General features: G+C 34.0%; 1 protein-coding gene across 3 annotated transcripts in view; it reads right to left on the bottom strand.

The window, feature by feature from the left end:
* The window catches only part of VPS13A (vacuolar protein sorting 13 homolog A), a 111,677-nt gene that overhangs the window by 84,188 nt on the left and 10,889 nt on the right, over window positions 1-16,600 (bottom strand). For all 3 annotated transcript variants that reach the window (XM_063421771.1, XM_063421772.1, XM_063421773.1), the window contains exons 4-19: window positions 16,105-16,200; window positions 15,726-15,827; window positions 14,959-15,068; window positions 14,642-14,701; window positions 13,513-13,572; window positions 13,215-13,295; window positions 12,739-12,796; window positions 10,658-10,785; window positions 10,347-10,453; window positions 9,626-9,797; window positions 9,215-9,277; window positions 5,349-5,484; window positions 4,653-4,747; window positions 3,740-3,882; window positions 2,233-2,434; window positions 2,043-2,157 (exon numbers count right to left, since the gene is read on the bottom strand). In XM_063421771.1, coding sequence (XP_063277841.1) covers window positions 2,043-2,157; window positions 2,233-2,434; window positions 3,740-3,882; window positions 4,653-4,747; window positions 5,349-5,484; window positions 9,215-9,277; window positions 9,626-9,797; window positions 10,347-10,453; window positions 10,658-10,785; window positions 12,739-12,796; window positions 13,215-13,295; window positions 13,513-13,572; window positions 14,642-14,701; window positions 14,959-15,068; window positions 15,726-15,827; window positions 16,105-16,200 — 1,728 coding nt within the window. The remainder of the gene's footprint in view (window positions 1-2,042; window positions 2,158-2,232; window positions 2,435-3,739; window positions 3,883-4,652; window positions 4,748-5,348; window positions 5,485-9,214; window positions 9,278-9,625; window positions 9,798-10,346; window positions 10,454-10,657; window positions 10,786-12,738; window positions 12,797-13,214; window positions 13,296-13,512; window positions 13,573-14,641; window positions 14,702-14,958; window positions 15,069-15,725; window positions 15,828-16,104; window positions 16,201-16,600) is intronic.

Below are 16,600 nucleotides of genomic sequence, written 5' to 3'. Positions count from 1 at the left end.
AGCTAATGATCACAGAAGTAGAGATATTGAATTACAAAGACGACAATATGACAGTCAACACATCCACTGGTAAGAAAACAATTAAATCTGTTACATTATCAAAGGTTGTCCTGCCACAGAAGGGGTAGGCTAGTCAGTAAAGAACTGGATGGTAACTACAGTTCTAAATGTCAGGATTTGCAAGACAAAACAATTCGGAATAATAAAAAGAGTAAGGTTTTCTTCAGTTTGCATTGCGTAGTTGAATTTGAGTGATGTAGAAAGGTCAAGCAAATATCTTCTTGTTTCTTTTATTTAGGAAGAAAATGTAGTGGAATCCATAAACTGAGGTCTAGTAAACCAAGCTTTTGTAATGTCTTTTACTGCTGAAAATTGTAACTATTCCAGTGTAGCAGGTTCCTTCAATTTTGCAGTTCACAGTTCCCCTATATTTTCCAGCTACCTTCTATTGCTTCGAAGAAAAGAGGACTGCAGGTCTGAACATATATGTTCCCATTTTTCTTATTCTACCTCTAAGATTAGCACAGTCCCCTGCAACAGAATATTCTTCAGATCAAGTAGTTTATCCCTGGCAATTCTCTAAGACTCGGACAGGATTTTACAAGTAACATACTGCATAATTTTTTATATTCTTGTCAAATTTTTCATTTGTGAGTGGAACAAGGTTTCAGGTTACTCTAGGCAACTCAATATTATTGTGAGGTTACAAACACACAATATTGGTATTGGACATACCTCTGCAGTAACAATATGCTTAAACCGTAATAAACACAGAGCATGATTTCATATTTTCACAAAAAAAATTATGATCAACACCACTATATTTGGTGCTAACGAGCAGAGAATCAAGCATATTACATCTAAGCAAGTTTAGAATTTTATGTCAGAAATGAACAATGAAATACTGGATAAAAATACTCAATATAGAATAAAATGTACGAATTTTATATATTCTTTGAAATGTAAGAATTTTCTGAAAGAAAAGACAAGCAATCCACACAGTTCTGGGTAATGTGATATTAGTCCTTAATTAAATAGTTCACTCAAAGATGAACTAATGAGTAATAATACTGTTGATGCTTGATTTCCCTCCTAATACTATCCTGATAAAAGCAATCAATTAAATAAACATTTTCCTTGGGTTTTCTTTAATTCTTTATCATTTGATTATTCAGATTTTCTTATATTTACAATTTAATTATTAGTAGGTTATAAAATTAAAAGGGGTTTAAGAAAACATCCATTGTTTAGGTTTTTTCCTTTTAAAAACAATTTATATATGAAATCTCCCCTCAGCATCCACTCCCATCCACAGAGACAGGACGCTGTGCTGGACACATCTCTGATTTAAAAAGCCTTAGACACCCTTACTGGAACAAATCCATTCCACAGATCTCAGTGTTAGTCTTCATGGTATTTAGCATTTGCATTCATGTCTTAAAATATAAGATCTCTAGAGATAAACAGGATGAAATGAAAACTAGTGGAATGGCTGTAAAACTGAGCAGCTGGAAGGCAGATAAATATAGTTTATATAACTTGAACTGAGTCAACCCAAATCATAATCAATATTCATCAAGGAAGTCAGAAAATTGAAAACACCTATACAAAGGCATAATGTCCTGAAAACTAAGAAATCTGAAAAGGATTTAGAGATTAACTTAGATGACTAATATCTCAGAATCAGTATTTGAGGAGTATTAAATAACCAAGGCCTTTTACATATCAGATGAACAAAACAAAAGATGTAACAAACTCTTAACTCTGTATGGAGTAAAAATACCGAAAGACTATCTTTGGCTTTGGAGCATATTTTACAAATAAGAAGAAAAGCTGAAGTTTAAAAAGATACAAATATAAAATTATGCAATAACCTAGAATAAGCACATTGCAATGAGATTGAATAATTCAGCTTATTTAGGTAGTGTGTTAGGAAGCTATGACTTGGACACACACATCTCCATAGGGGAAGATATAGCTTTAACACTCCTATAATCTAAAATTTGTCTGAGTGTGCCATCAGAAGAGCATGCAGCACTTGCCTGTTGATGTTTTTTCACGGAATTCTTCGAGTTTCATCAGAGTTGCTGATGTCAATTGCTCTAAATGTACGTCTTTTGGAGGTCTGAAGAAATCCACTAAGCTATTTACTGTCATCTGTTAAAAAATATGGTAAATTTACTATTAAGTAGGATTTTTGACAATTTATAGCTTATTCAAATATTTACTTACTGCATCATATACTATTTCCAGTGGTTGTGATTCTATTCTAATCCTCTGATCTGCTTTCTCGTCCAAAGGATTAGTCTCAAACATTATGCTCAAAAGTGAGGTACTCTCATCCGAATAGGCCGTTCGAGAAGACAGGAGACGGGGTGTACACTTTTCTTGAGACACACCTGTTACTTCAAGTGAGGTAATTTTTGTTTCAAATCTGTAAAGAAATGTAAGCAGATGGTTCAGATGCAATATCCATCTGGCTAAGCACAATTAGATGGTAAGAGTATAAAAAAAGTTAGACGGAAAAGAAACAAAACACAAACCAGTACAATACATTTCTACCCTAACTATAAATAGCTTATTTTAAGGATTTAGTACCTACATCCATATGTTGACTGTTTTCCATTTCATTATCTTTTGCGTCTATTAGCTGCCCCTGTCTAAATACAAAAGGGTGTCTAAGTTATTTCCTTTATAAACGTCTAATGAGGACACGTATCAAGGCAGGTAAGAGATACAAATGGGAATTCTTTCATATAACCTCAGGAATTAGAAGGCATATTTAGAGTGGGAAACAGACATACAGCAGAGAGAAAAGGGTTCTGGTGCAGAGAAATTAAAGAAACAAAGATAAATAGTCTCATTACTCCATGAGGTAATTTTTACATCTTGGATTTCTCAATTTTTTTCAATGTGCTATCTACCTCTGTAACAGCTCTCAGTTGAAGATTTTTTATCTCCCAACACTCTAAGAAAAATATTTCACTATAAAAAATGTACTTTTTTTCCCTTTTTCTTAGTACAATAGAACCATTTAGATGCACAAGAGTACCAACACATACTGTCAACACATACTGTCAGGGTCATTTAAATGCACAAGAGTACCAACAGAAAATGCAGAAGAAAATCTTTGAAAAAATTATGCATGAAACTAATCAAGATCCATAGTTTCTTAATATCATACATGGATTATACTTGTATGTCTCAAAGTAGAAGGAACAAGGTTTAAAACAGAACAGTTATTTGAAATAAAATTGAAATATTTCAGTAGATGCTTTTCACCACATACTGTGAGAGCACAAAACAAAGGAAAAATGATCAGTTACATCTTTGTTCCAGAAATCTAGAAGTGAACTGGGACCACAAGAACTTTTCAGTCATGTTAAATGCCCATAAACAAGTGGCTGGAAGATCAGGTTAACCTTTGCTCAGGTTGAGGTTCAAAAGAAAAATTTACAGTCACCTTTCAAAGCAAATAACAAGTTAGTAGCTGGACTGATTGCATGTAACTATGACAAACTGAAAAAAAAAGTATATCCGTATTAGCACAAAAAGCTCTGAAGATGCAGAGAATTCCATCACTGAAAGAATATCCATAATTTATCCCTTCAGCTGCAGAATGATTCCACTCTAAACTGCACAAGAAATAACACTTAAGTAGCATAATAGTCTTAAAATGCCCACTAGTCATCATAATCATTTCATGAAAGGTAAAACCAGTTTGACAGAGAAAGCTCACCTTATTGCTTGTGCACCTGGTCGTTGGGTAAATACTGTACTCAAGTCAGCTAGTGCAAATTCTATTAGCTTAGGAGTTTGCTTGTTTTCTCTTATTGATATCGACATGCTTAGTAAGTTCATACAGAACTTCATGGCTTCATACTAGATATGCAAGAAAAACAACAACATAGGAGTATAAAATACATTAATATACATCTTAATACCATTTATGAAGACATGAAAGCTATAACTAAGTTTGTAAATTGTATCATAGCTGGTGTAAAAGCCTACCAAGGGGCAGGGCTAAACTAAAGAGTAGACTATTCTTATAAACATGAGTCTTTGATACCCTTACCATGTTTTGTAATAAAGATCCTCTGATGCCGAGCTAGAAAGCAGTTCATCATATCATCCTTGGTGTCTTACAGTAAGATGATTTATCAGACTATTTCTGAACGATTCAAAATGTTGCTCTTTCCTGCTACAATCCTTGAATCATCTCTTTCTTTATATAATCATTTATTCTACCTCATCTACTACCACTCACATTTCAAATTCCAGTACACTTCCTGATCCTTCATTATGATTCCCTAGTGCATTTTCTTAAAATGCTTTTGAATATTTTGAATATACTTCAATATTTAAACCACAATACACTACATCTATGATCTTATTCTTGTTAGAGCAAGCAAATTTTCTTCTTTATTATTTCAGAATATCCAAAAGTAAGCTTTATAATCACTATACTGAAACTGCATCTAAGGATGCTCTGTTACACATGCAGTAACTTCATTAAAAGGTATCAGAACAGCATTCAAATATAGAGACAGCACTTCAAGTAATTTAAAAGTGATTTCCTATCACCTTGATAGATTTTTATCAGTAGATAAAGCTATCAACTGTTTGTTATCATATAGTCAGCTACGACTTACTGATTTTGGAAGGGTTGGATCCACAGCTGTTTCACTATATCCAATTGCTGCATAAAGTTTAGACTTCTCTTCCTGTGTCATCAGTTCTTCAAGACCTATCACATTACAAGAGGTTAGTTAAATTCAGTACAGGCATCTGAAAAATGCAAATACTGTTGTACACTTTCCTGTGCTTGGTAACTCTGTAATATACAGGATATACTGTCAATAGTACTGTCTTGAATTAGTAGAAGAAAATACCCTGGGGTTTAAAGCCAAGTCTCACAAACCTAAAGCATGCTTTAAAATGCTCTTATAATTTTTCCTTACCTATTCTATTTTGCCTATTTTACCTATTCTAGCTTGCTAGCAACAGAAGTAGCCTTTTTGATTTACTTTCTATGTTCCATAACCTTTACTAGGTGCCTCATAAAGCAAACATACAGGGCATGAAATCAACAAATTTTAAAATGAATGCAAGTAAAATAGTTTACATTCCAATTATTTCTACTGCATTGAATGCAGTTCAGAAGGAACTATGGAAGGAGTTGTACAATTATATAACCTCTGGTACATGCTATTAACAATTACATCAGCAAAAGAAAAGGCTAAGAGAAAATGTAAACAGTAATAATTTGATAACAAAGTTCCACTGCTAGGGACTTAGGACTCTAATAGATTCCTAGTAATGAAAAGAATATCAATATATGATCATACTTGAACCCTTGATTTCTTTGGTTTTTTCATCCTTTTTTTCACCTCTCCAGCTCCATATCCAGCTAAACCAGCCACCAGAATTTTCATCATCTTGTTTTACTCCTGGCCTGTAGATTTTCAATCCAGCCTTAGTTGCCTTAAATTTAAAAAATATTCAGGTAAGGTTTTTTTATGCTTTTTTATTTATTTTCCTAAGAAAAATCTAGACCCAGGGCAGCTCTAGCATATCAGAACATCATTAGACAACCATTAAAAAGGCAAAATGTTGTTTTTTAGTTTCCCTTGTTCAAGTTTCCCTTGTTCCCTTTTTCAAGTCCAAAGTGCATTATTAGACTAATTTTATTTTGCATAACAACAAAGAACTTTTTTTTTGCATATTTACAAAAGAACAGAGTATGTAAAAGGTCAATAAACATTTCTTACATAGCAGATTTGCTCTCCAGCTTTCACCATAAAAACCCCTCAACATTATACGCAATGGCTTTCTAAAGAATCATTTAAAATACACAGGTAAGCAATTAAATATCCATCACAGGCCAAATTTTACATCAGCCCTATAGTTTTCATTTCAAGATGGATACCCAAAGCAATTAAAAAAGTATTTACTCTCATAATAGAGTATTTACTCTAACTATTCCTGGATGTGATACATACAGTTAGAAGAGTAAGGAATTCCTCCCTTCTCCCACATTCATCACTTCCACAATGAGGGGATGCCCTGTCTGATGCTAGTGATGATTCCAATACTGGGTCTTCACAGAAGGTGTAGACTACCTCCAAAACTGACCAGTAAAAGTTTGTCATACGGATGGCAAACAAACATCAAGTGACCCAAGAGACAAATTTGTTCTCAGAACTGTAGTCATCCACATAAACTAGTTTCTTCATGACTAATACAATCCAAAAATATACAAAAAGTTGCAGATAAGCCCTAAATTTAAAGATACTCTAGTGAAGGTGAGACAGGGATCCCTTCTCAAAATTCAAAGCCTGAAGATCTCTGCAACACAATTAGGAAAAACAGCTGACTATAAATCAGTACTCTGTAGGGCCACTACCTACTGGCCAAAGGAAGGCAGGACTCACCACGAAAACATAAGGGCTTCTGGATTTACACTATTGATGTGCCTCAGAGATGTGATGCAGAATGTCACCTTAACAACACAAGGTTTCAGAAAGTTTGAACGAAGTCCTCAAAAGTCCCCTTTAAAAAGGTTACCACGTCATCAAGCAGATGTTACAAAATGAATGACCCGAAGAAGAAATTTACTAGTCTTACATAAAAGGAGGTTAAGTCCGTGAAATTACAGTTTTCTGGGATACTGAGGGGTTGGTGTTGGAGGACAATTGCCATAGAGAATAAGTGATGTTTAAAGCTGTGACTCTTAACAAGTCTGAGGCAGAAGCAGGCACCAGAGCCCAGGGTAAGAAAGACTGCAGACAGAAGCCACTTCTGCAAAGATGAAGAAAAAAATCTATGCAGTCTAGGAACCACAAAAATTTGTCAAAGAATCTTCTTGAACTTTTCCTGTCCTCCATTTGCAACCGTTTAGTAATCAAAGCAGTCATAGACTTAAAGCTCAATCAGCAAGGTCAACTATTTTGACTAAAAGAGAGAACTAGCTGAAAGGTGGGTGTAGCCAGGTAGGTCAGTCTCTTCTCTCAAGTAACAAGCAACAGAACATGCAGAAACAGCCTAAAGTTGCACCAGGGAAGGTATTTATATTGACTATTAGGAAAAGTTTCTTCACTGAAAGGGTTGCCAAGCAAAGGAAAAAGCTGCCCAGGGATGTGTTTGAGTCACCATCCCTGGATGTATTTAAAAGAAACATAGACATGGTGCTCTGGAACATGGTTCAGTGGTAGACCTAGCAGTTTTCTGTTAATAGTTCAACTTGCTGATCTTCCAGGTCTTTTCCAACCTAAATGACTCCATGACTCTATCCTGTGTTCTAACTTATAAAAGTCTGCCCTGGGTTGAAAGGAAACATTTCTAAAGCTGACAGAGAGACTTGATGCTTAGCTCACTGAAGCTACTATTTGGTATCTTCGTGAAAAAGAAGCAGAAGTGATCTGAGGTTTGGAATATAAAATTCTGGCTGCAAAGTTGCCTGAAAATCAGCACTGTGATCACAAATGTGATTTCTGAGGAGCTTGATTTCAAGATCTAGATAAAAGTAAGCCTTTGAAATTCAACTCTTGGGTATGTTTATAAGAAACAGAAAAACTTCACAAACAGCAGAATCATTTGCCTGGCTTTACCCAGCCCACATATAATGGGGTGCTCCTTAAATACATGGCAGACTTAAGGCTAACTGTCAGGATACTAAACTACTAGTAGATTTGTCTCTTCTAAGTCCTTTGAATACTTTTTATATGATTTATATAATACCTGATAACAGTAAAACAGACGGGTCCTGACAGAATACAACTTAGAATCAATGTAACCTGATTTCTAATACTTCAAAATATATTCAGATAATCAGATAGCACATCTTTCAAGATGCACTTCTAACACTTTTTGAACACAAGACTTAAAGCCCAAACAATTGAAAATTCATTTTTTTGCAACATACCTTCTAAATGTTACAGAAATGTATCTTAAAACACAGATTTGAAGATAGTCAGGAATGCAATATGACATACCTTTTTGTAAGCAGCATAATCATACCAGGGAAAGGAAGAATAAAACTAGATAGGAAATATTTCAGGATTTCCATCAACTTGCAAAAAGTTGGAGGAAAAAGATAAAACGACACACTACAAGATAAGACTATTCCAAAATCAAATGAGAACTAAACCAAAACCAAACCTTCCCCCATGCCTTGAAAAGCACTCCAGTTTGGACAAACTGAAGGGGAATAGTCATGAATGTTTCTTCTGGTTCTGTTAAAGTCTACGTAATGGTAACACAAACATCCAAATGAGGATGTACATAGAGACAAATAGAAGGCAAAATCACATTTATAGATTCCTCTTCAGAGTTTTGGGTTAGAAGCACAGTATCTGTGACTGGAGCAATTGCATTTATGCTATATTTAATATACTTCACATACAAAAAAAACCAAACCAAAACAAAAAACCTCAATCGGCTTTCAAGCACTGCCATAAGCAGTAACTTTATATTTATAAAGTTTAATTATTAATTACTGCATTCTTTCAGATTGCAAACTTCTTTTTCTGCTTACCTAATTAGGTCCCTTGACTATTAATGGAGAAAGATCACAGATTTCAAAAAAACTGTAAATATTTCACTTCAGTGTCCTAGAAAGATGCTCAGACACTGTATGTAAAACTATGCAGTGCATCAACCTAGGAAAACCAAGGCTAACAAATTAAATGTAACTACTCAAGTCACATTATCTTGCCTAATTCTACTCATGTACTTACATGTATTCTGCATTTGCTCTGAGTAACATTTACAAATAGAAACATTGTATCTCTTTGCAAAGAGTAGACACACTAGAGGTGATGACTCAGTTTAAGGTAGTAAAAAGGAATAAATTAATAGTCTAGGCTGTTGTGGGGTAGAGGGAGGGATCCTCCTCCTGACATCTTTAGGTATAATTCTTCTCAATTTGGCTTTGGTCATCCTTTGGCCACATTTTGCACAGTAGAGCCTTCCCATCAGAAGTAAAGGGATTTAGCCCAGATCTTCAATAAGGAGTATATGGAGTTACTTAATTTTTGTTTAATTACAAGCTGAAAAACTAACTATGCCTTATAATAAAAAAACATGAACAAGGAAACCTGAAAAATTGTATGATACACAATTCAATACCACAGCTAAAAGATGTCTCCCTAAAAATCTCTACAAATCTCATGATTCCATAATTCATAGACTCATTTAAATGATGCATTTTCACCTCAACTTCTGCTTGTTGCCTTGCTAGAGTGATGTTAAAAATATCCAAGTCCTTTTCAAATTCCTGCAAGAGAGATGAGAAATTATTTTTGACAATTTGGCAATTGTTACATTCCATAGCTCAGTTTTACAGGAAACAACAGCAAGCAATTCAATTTATGCATCCAAGTTAATTCCCTCAATCTGAAAACTTAAACCTGGAAAAGCACGTCAGTTTAAACTGTTCTTTCTTGCAGTTTCTAATTTAAAGAATTATCTCAGGTACCCACAGAGAAATGTAGTGACAAAGTTCCAAGTATGGCCACTGAAAATTTTATTTTAACTTAGAACTAATTTAGGAATATTTTGACATTTAAGTTTGAACAAGTATCAAGATGAACAATATTTAGGCTTTCAACAGAAAACTACTAACCTCCAACGATTTTAAGATTTCTTCCTTAGGTTTTTTTGATGTTATCTTTGTTTTATACATCTCTTTATAGTTCTTCACTTGCTTCCTATGATGTGAAATATGTTCCCATGACCACATTTGGAGCTTAGGTTGAACATTTACTTCAAGAATGCCATAAATAACATATTTCCACCTAAAAGCAAAGACCAATGTATAGTTTATCCCTCTTCTGGTATATTGAGAAGACTCTTAAGGCCTTGCAGACCGACCAAATACAACTTCAGGTTGCCAAGAGTGAAATCCCCTGACTAATATTGCACTTCTGATCAGCTGAGAAACCTAGGAATTTTACTCTTTTTCTCCACACAAAGTTGACAGATTGCCGGTTCCTAAAATTCAAAGATAGCTATGTATGAAAAGTACCCACAAATCTATGCATGCATGTGTGAGAATAATAAAAATGTATTTGTAAGGAGTCTTCTGAAAAGAAATCAAATCCTTGTCATGTGTTTAGAAAGGTTTGCCTATTTTTAGATAATAACTTTGTTCTTGTAATACTACCTAACATATATATCAGACTTAAGTTCCTAATAATGGTCTTTAAGACCACAATCACAGGTTTTCAAATACTGTGTCCTCAGCTTTGGTTTGAGGTCCTCATCAACTTCTTACAATACTAGCTTAAGAAAAAATAACTAAGTTAATAACTAGCAACTTATTTTCAAAGTCTAAGGTTGCTTACCATGTCTTGGCATTGCTGTGCACTGGAACATCAGGTCTGTACTTCCTATATGGCAGATTCCGAGTCATCATATCAATAGACTCAAGAAGCTCCATAACACTGAAGTACTAGGCAAACAAATTCAAACCAAGCATTATTATCTTTCTGAGAACAACAGGTATCAAGCTTCTCTTTGAAGAGAGTTACAAAGGAAAACAGGACTAAGTTAACAGATTCTATATGTACTCTATAAAATTTCACACTGCCTGACTTATTCTTGCAAGTTAACTTTTTTACTACATTACATATAACTTAAGAAAAATAGTTGGTACCTGTGGCTTATTGAATTCCACAGTTATATCCTGTAAGTTTACATCTAAATCTATTTTCGGTGATGAGAAGTCAACATCAGATCGAGGATTCATAAGGAGTTTGGCTTTAGCTGAAATTGGGCGGAATACTGAAAAACACAAGTTAATATAAAAAGTGCGATTAAATTATTGAAGACTAATAAATTATACATATACTTATCTTAAATTATGCCAGGTCATTGGTTTTACAATATTCACCTTGAAAAACATGAACTGCACCAATACAGCTTAAAATAGAATACAATCTATACTCAATTTTCAGTTTCACACTGGCAACATTTATCAAACAAATTTTTGCAGACCACCACCACAAACCTTCCTGTATGCTGAATTACATACAGATATTTCAATAAATAGCTTACATTCGTAACAAACATAATCTTTTTTGGCTATGATACATTTATAGTATAAGACACTTTGAAATATAGCATTTATTTCACTATAGGAGCTCCTATTCCATAAGATTTTCTTCTTGTTGTTACAAATGCTTTTCTCTTTGATAAATTATACTCACAATAATTGTTAAAACCAAACATTCCATATTTCTAATTTCAAGCCCAAGTACACATGGAACAAAATCAATATGCATTCCACATAAAAGCAAGGCACATCACAAGAAAAAACATACAGAGCAGAAATATTTTATCCGTTTCATAGTTTGGCAATATCAGGCATTTGAAGCCATGTTCAATTCAATTTTTTCATCTGTTTCAGTAGCTGAGCCAACAGTAAGAATTCTTATATTACTTGAGTTCATGTAAATCAGATTTTTATCAAATGATTTCTTTCATCTCAGCAAAAATACTGATAGTATTACCCACAAAGCAAATATTCCAAATTCTCTGAAAGGTTCATACAAGTGGAAACATGCATTTTTTGCATGAAGAAACCATGAAACTTTTAGCTACACCTCTATACGGTAGCATTTAAATTAATTTTGTCCCTGTATTTAGCTTCCTAAACTTCACTTTTTTATGGTTCTTATACATAACTATAATGCTTGCATTTACATGAAATGACAAATTTAGACTTCATGTTTATCACCTTCCTATCAAAGTTTTAATCTAAAGACTTGCCCTAAACAGGACTAAATTTTCATCTAGCACGGAACACCAGCATGGTCAGCATCTCTGATGGTAATGCTGAATTTAGAGAGTGTAAATCTTGAATTCTAAGCTTTACATACACCTATTTTGAACTTACTAAATAAAAACTTAAACAACCTATAATGTTTAACACTTGTTTTCTCACAAAGAGAAAAAAAGCCAACTAACAAAGATGGGCAAGAAATCAGAAGAAATTACTGTGACTTGTCTGTCAGTCAACATAGAGACTCTTTTAGGGGAAAGCAGCATAAAACTGACAATGCCTTTTTTAACCCTGGCTATAGTGAACTGAGGATTGTCTTGCTGGAGAACAAGCCACTTCCAAGGCCCTTCAGATTTCTGAACAGTCTCTAAACAATCACGCAGACGCACACGATACACACAAACCATGTATTTTCCGTACAATGGAAAGCAAACTACCACCACGTTTGAACAAAGCCAATGTGACTTTCAGACTTAAGCAAGCAATACTCAAAGCAATATAACTTGCAATATTCCCACTAAAAAAAAAGTTAATTATTTCAAAGTTATTTCAAAGTTATGTGATTACTTATTTCCACATCTCATGAAAAAAGATACTTTGCATAAAGCACATGACCACAAGAACATACTCAAATTAATCTGAATTCACAAAATTTACACAGTGTATATGTTTTTGCTAAACTTCTTATATAAAGTAATTAATCAATGGATGTTAAGAATGAGGATCTATGTATGACATTCCAGTAGAGTGATACATGGCTCAAGACTCACTTCCATCAAGGCTTTTTTAAGGCTACCTATACAATACAGTATTCACTGTCAGAAAGACAGCTACTCTTCTAGGCTTAAACTGCACTCCTTAGTAAGATTTCTGAGTAACAGCCAAAGTGACAACCTCTGAGATGCACTAAAAACTAGAATTATGAATGCATATTACAATTAAATAATACTTACCAAAATCATAACCATCTGGAATCATGTTGTGGGTGGCAACTCCCTGTTTTAAGTTAACCTACACAGACAATGGAGTTGAAAAGAAGTTTTTAAAGTACAAAATTTTAGCATTTTTAAGCAGTTCTCAGATAATCCCTCTGACCCAAAGTAAAACTCAAAATAATCATCTATGTTTTAAACAGAACGATATGTCTACCTTTAGCTATTAAAAATCACTGAAGAGTGCTAAGATGATTATCATTTGTCTAAATTCTGTTACTAGCAGAAGACCGGTTTTTTTAACTTTCTCAGATGAGTGTTACACTTCCATCGCATAAAAGCCTTAACATATACTATTTTTTCCTGAAAATGCTTTTAGTTACAAACAATTCCTCCAGGACATTGACATAAAAAGATGCAGGCCTGAATGCAAAGCATGTTCTCTGCTTCCCAGTTTCAACTAGAAGGCTAGATACACTATCTCGTGCTTTACTTACCAATGATTCATCACAACCACCATGGTAGAACATCTCTGATTTCACATTCCAATAAGCACAAAGGTTATCCAGTCGGACAAGCTGAAAATACAACAGAACATACATATTAGTACCTACAAATCTGAGACTAATCATTTGGATTTCACAAAGTCTGGATGAATAAAAATATTCAGAATGTTACTTTTGCTATAAAGCCTATACAGCTACACGTTTTCTTGAACTTAGTTTCTGTGGAAGAAACTCTAATGCAGCTTGTTTCACTAGCAATTCTTTCTTTAACATACAGTTTATACTGTACCTTGTGGAACAACTTGGCAGTCTCATCATGTAAACATGGATTCCAATTCTTATCTGAGGTCTGCAATGAGAATTATACAAAAATACTCCAATATCTATAATTCACCACCATGTTATAACTGAAACAAACTACAAAAAAAGGAAGTAGCATAATCATAATTAAATGCCATGGAAAATAATGGGATACGATCTTCTGATTTAAGATGATTAATCCATTACTTTAAAACTTGAAAAGGCTACTTCCTCCCAAAAATATGCACATGTATGTACACTGATAGGCTACACACAAGAACTAAAGATACTGTAAGATTCTGTTTTCAGTATTGCAAACTGTTTTCCTTTATGCCAGTAGTATTTTCAGGCAGGCTCTTTGAACAGATAAACAGGGGATTGAATTATTTTATAATCCTGGAAGCAATTATTTTTAGTTTGAGCCTAAATACAAACCTTTAATGTGCTAGGAACAAGCAGTCACAAAACCACCATTTCATTCAAGAAAGTAACATTTACCTAAGACACATTTTCTTTAAGACTAGCAGTTACACAGCAAAAACTACTGAATCAGAGCAACTCAGCACAATCAGTGTACTGCTCCTATTACACAGTCTTCCAGAAAAAAATTTCATACCATTGGCAATTGCTATTCTTAGCACCTTCAAGTGCAGTTTGCAGATCAAAAAAGAAAAAAAAATTAGCTCCAGATGAAAAAAAGAAGTAACTTTTTTTTCTTTTTCCTTTTTTTTTTCCTTTCTCAATGTTCCCTGTCATCAGGTAGTAGCTTCCTGCCTGGAGCTCAAGTCAGTTTCAGCAAAATATTCAGAATGAACAGCCCAAATCCAGTCTGAACAGCAAAGAGTATTGAAAACCACAAAGTGCAGCAGGCAAAAGAATAAGAATTCCCTCTTAAAGATCTACTTTAATGCTAGCATTTTATCTTCAATGGCACACCCACAGCAGTACTTCTGCTGAATTTGATAAACCAAGTAGTTACCACAGTGCATTGCTGATGATTATAGGTGTACTTTCCATTAGACAGTATGTTACCAGAAAGCACAACATACAAAAGCACAACTGCACCTATTGGTATATATTAACATGTTTTTCAGTCAAAAAGTGAGAAATAAAATTACCTGCAAACTTAAATTTTGAAGTGAAATCCCAAATGACAAGGGGTTCTCACGATTTGTGATCTAACAAAACATAGAACAAAAAAATAATTATTTCACACTCTGTAAGTGTACATTTGGCTAAGAATTTATGCTTATGTTTTGGTCCAAGCTACTTTTCAGTTTGTTTGTGTTTTTAAATAAGACTAAGAAAATTCCACAACTTTACTAGTATTCTCTCAGCATGAGAAGCAACTAGAAGAAATCAGACAGGTTCCCAATTTCATGCTACAGTGCACAACTCCTTATGCTAAGATACAAAAGTATGCAAAAGTACTTACATCATCTTCATAGCGAATATGGATGTTGGAAATTTTCAGCTGAAGATTTTTGATCACCTGAGTAACTAGCTTTTCTACAAAAGTGTCTTGTTTCTCTTCTTTTACTTTATCTGTATTAAAGGAAAACAAATCAATATTTTGTTTACATTTCAGTATTTTTTAAAATTAGACAAATGATAACATATTAAATTTAGCATGATAAGAGTTTGAATTTTCTATTACATTGTACTGCAGTTGTATAAAAACATGTTTGCTCTGTACAACATTTATATTCTCAGACTAAGAGGTTTCCTAGCTTTACCACCTGCTGAGTGAAGGATCAGGTATGACCAGAACACACTGATACTCAAGATGAGCAAACCATATCTATTGGAAGTACCAGAAGTTGAATTTAAAAATAACAATTCTCATGTATCAAAGAAGAGACTGAAGCAAACCTCTGAAGAGCTGTATTGGTAAAAATGCTTTGATACTGGAAACATACTGTTTCTTATGAAAAGAGGAAAGAAAATGTCAGGCAACATATACAAAACAAAAATTTCAAAAGCCCAATTTATATCAGATCCCATCAATGCTCAAACCTTTTTCTTTTCAGAATGCTGGTTCTGCAATACTGATGGCAATTATATCTAAAAAACCATAACTAATAGGTTTTTAAGTAACATGGGAAAAACAAGAATCTAGAACACTTTGACAAAGTCTGCATCTTTCTGGATTAAAGTAAAGAAAGAAGCAGCATCACTTTCATCAGCTTTTCCCACTCTTACCTTGGTCAGCTATCTTCTGCTTTGCTTCTTCTATTCTCTGCAATTCCCTTTGCCTTGCTTCCAAGAACTGCCTGGCTTCCTTTTCAGCATCATATTTTATGCCTAAACACATAATGTAAAAAATTTTAATTCCAAAAACCCTTACCTATTTTTTAAAGATACCGTTTCAAAAGCTGTACTTCCTACATTTTTGTAACAGTTACACCAAAAAAATGGTGTAAAAAAAATAGGTGACAGAATGTAAGTTACTGAAAGACTTCCACAGCATTATTTAAAAGTATATACAAGGAATAAAGCTCATTAAAACAGTATGAACCCATTCCAGATAATTCTGAAATTCCACCAACCTACAATCACTTCTTCCTATACATTAACTTACTGGCTGTGGGCACAATAAGCAAATAAACTCCATCAAGGACTGCCTCAACAGGTTGAGTATAAAGGTTTTGCCATGGAATCTGTAGGTTAAGTTGACCTACAAACACAAAAGAAAAAGGTTGAAGTATACAGTTAAACAGTTGACAGGAAAAGAAATGCAAAGATAATTGATATTAAACACAAAATCTCTTAACGATTATTATACTGCACAGAAAACACCCCAGTGCACCTGAGGCTAAAGATGCCTCAATTGGGTTGTATTTTCTTACACAATACACAAACAACATGAGAAGTTCTTCCACAAGCAGAACTATCAAGTCTGCAATCTTTCTTTATTTCCTTGAATTACATTCCTCCTTAACAGCAATGTCTCCCTCCTTGAAAATCTTCTGCAGCATTCTCAGAAACAAGAAAAACACATGGACAGCTCATACTTTATAAGTCAGCTAAATACTAGGTTTTGTGAACACAGGGATCACGATGTTACAGTGTCTCTC

Source organism: Prinia subflava, chromosome Z, assembly GCF_021018805.1.
Source record: "Prinia subflava isolate CZ2003 ecotype Zambia chromosome Z, Cam_Psub_1.2, whole genome shotgun sequence".
Taxonomy (NCBI): Eukaryota; Metazoa; Chordata; class Aves; order Passeriformes; family Cisticolidae; genus Prinia; species Prinia subflava.
Note: the sequence above shows the minus strand (reverse complement) of the source record. Positions and strands in the feature narration are given on the sequence as shown.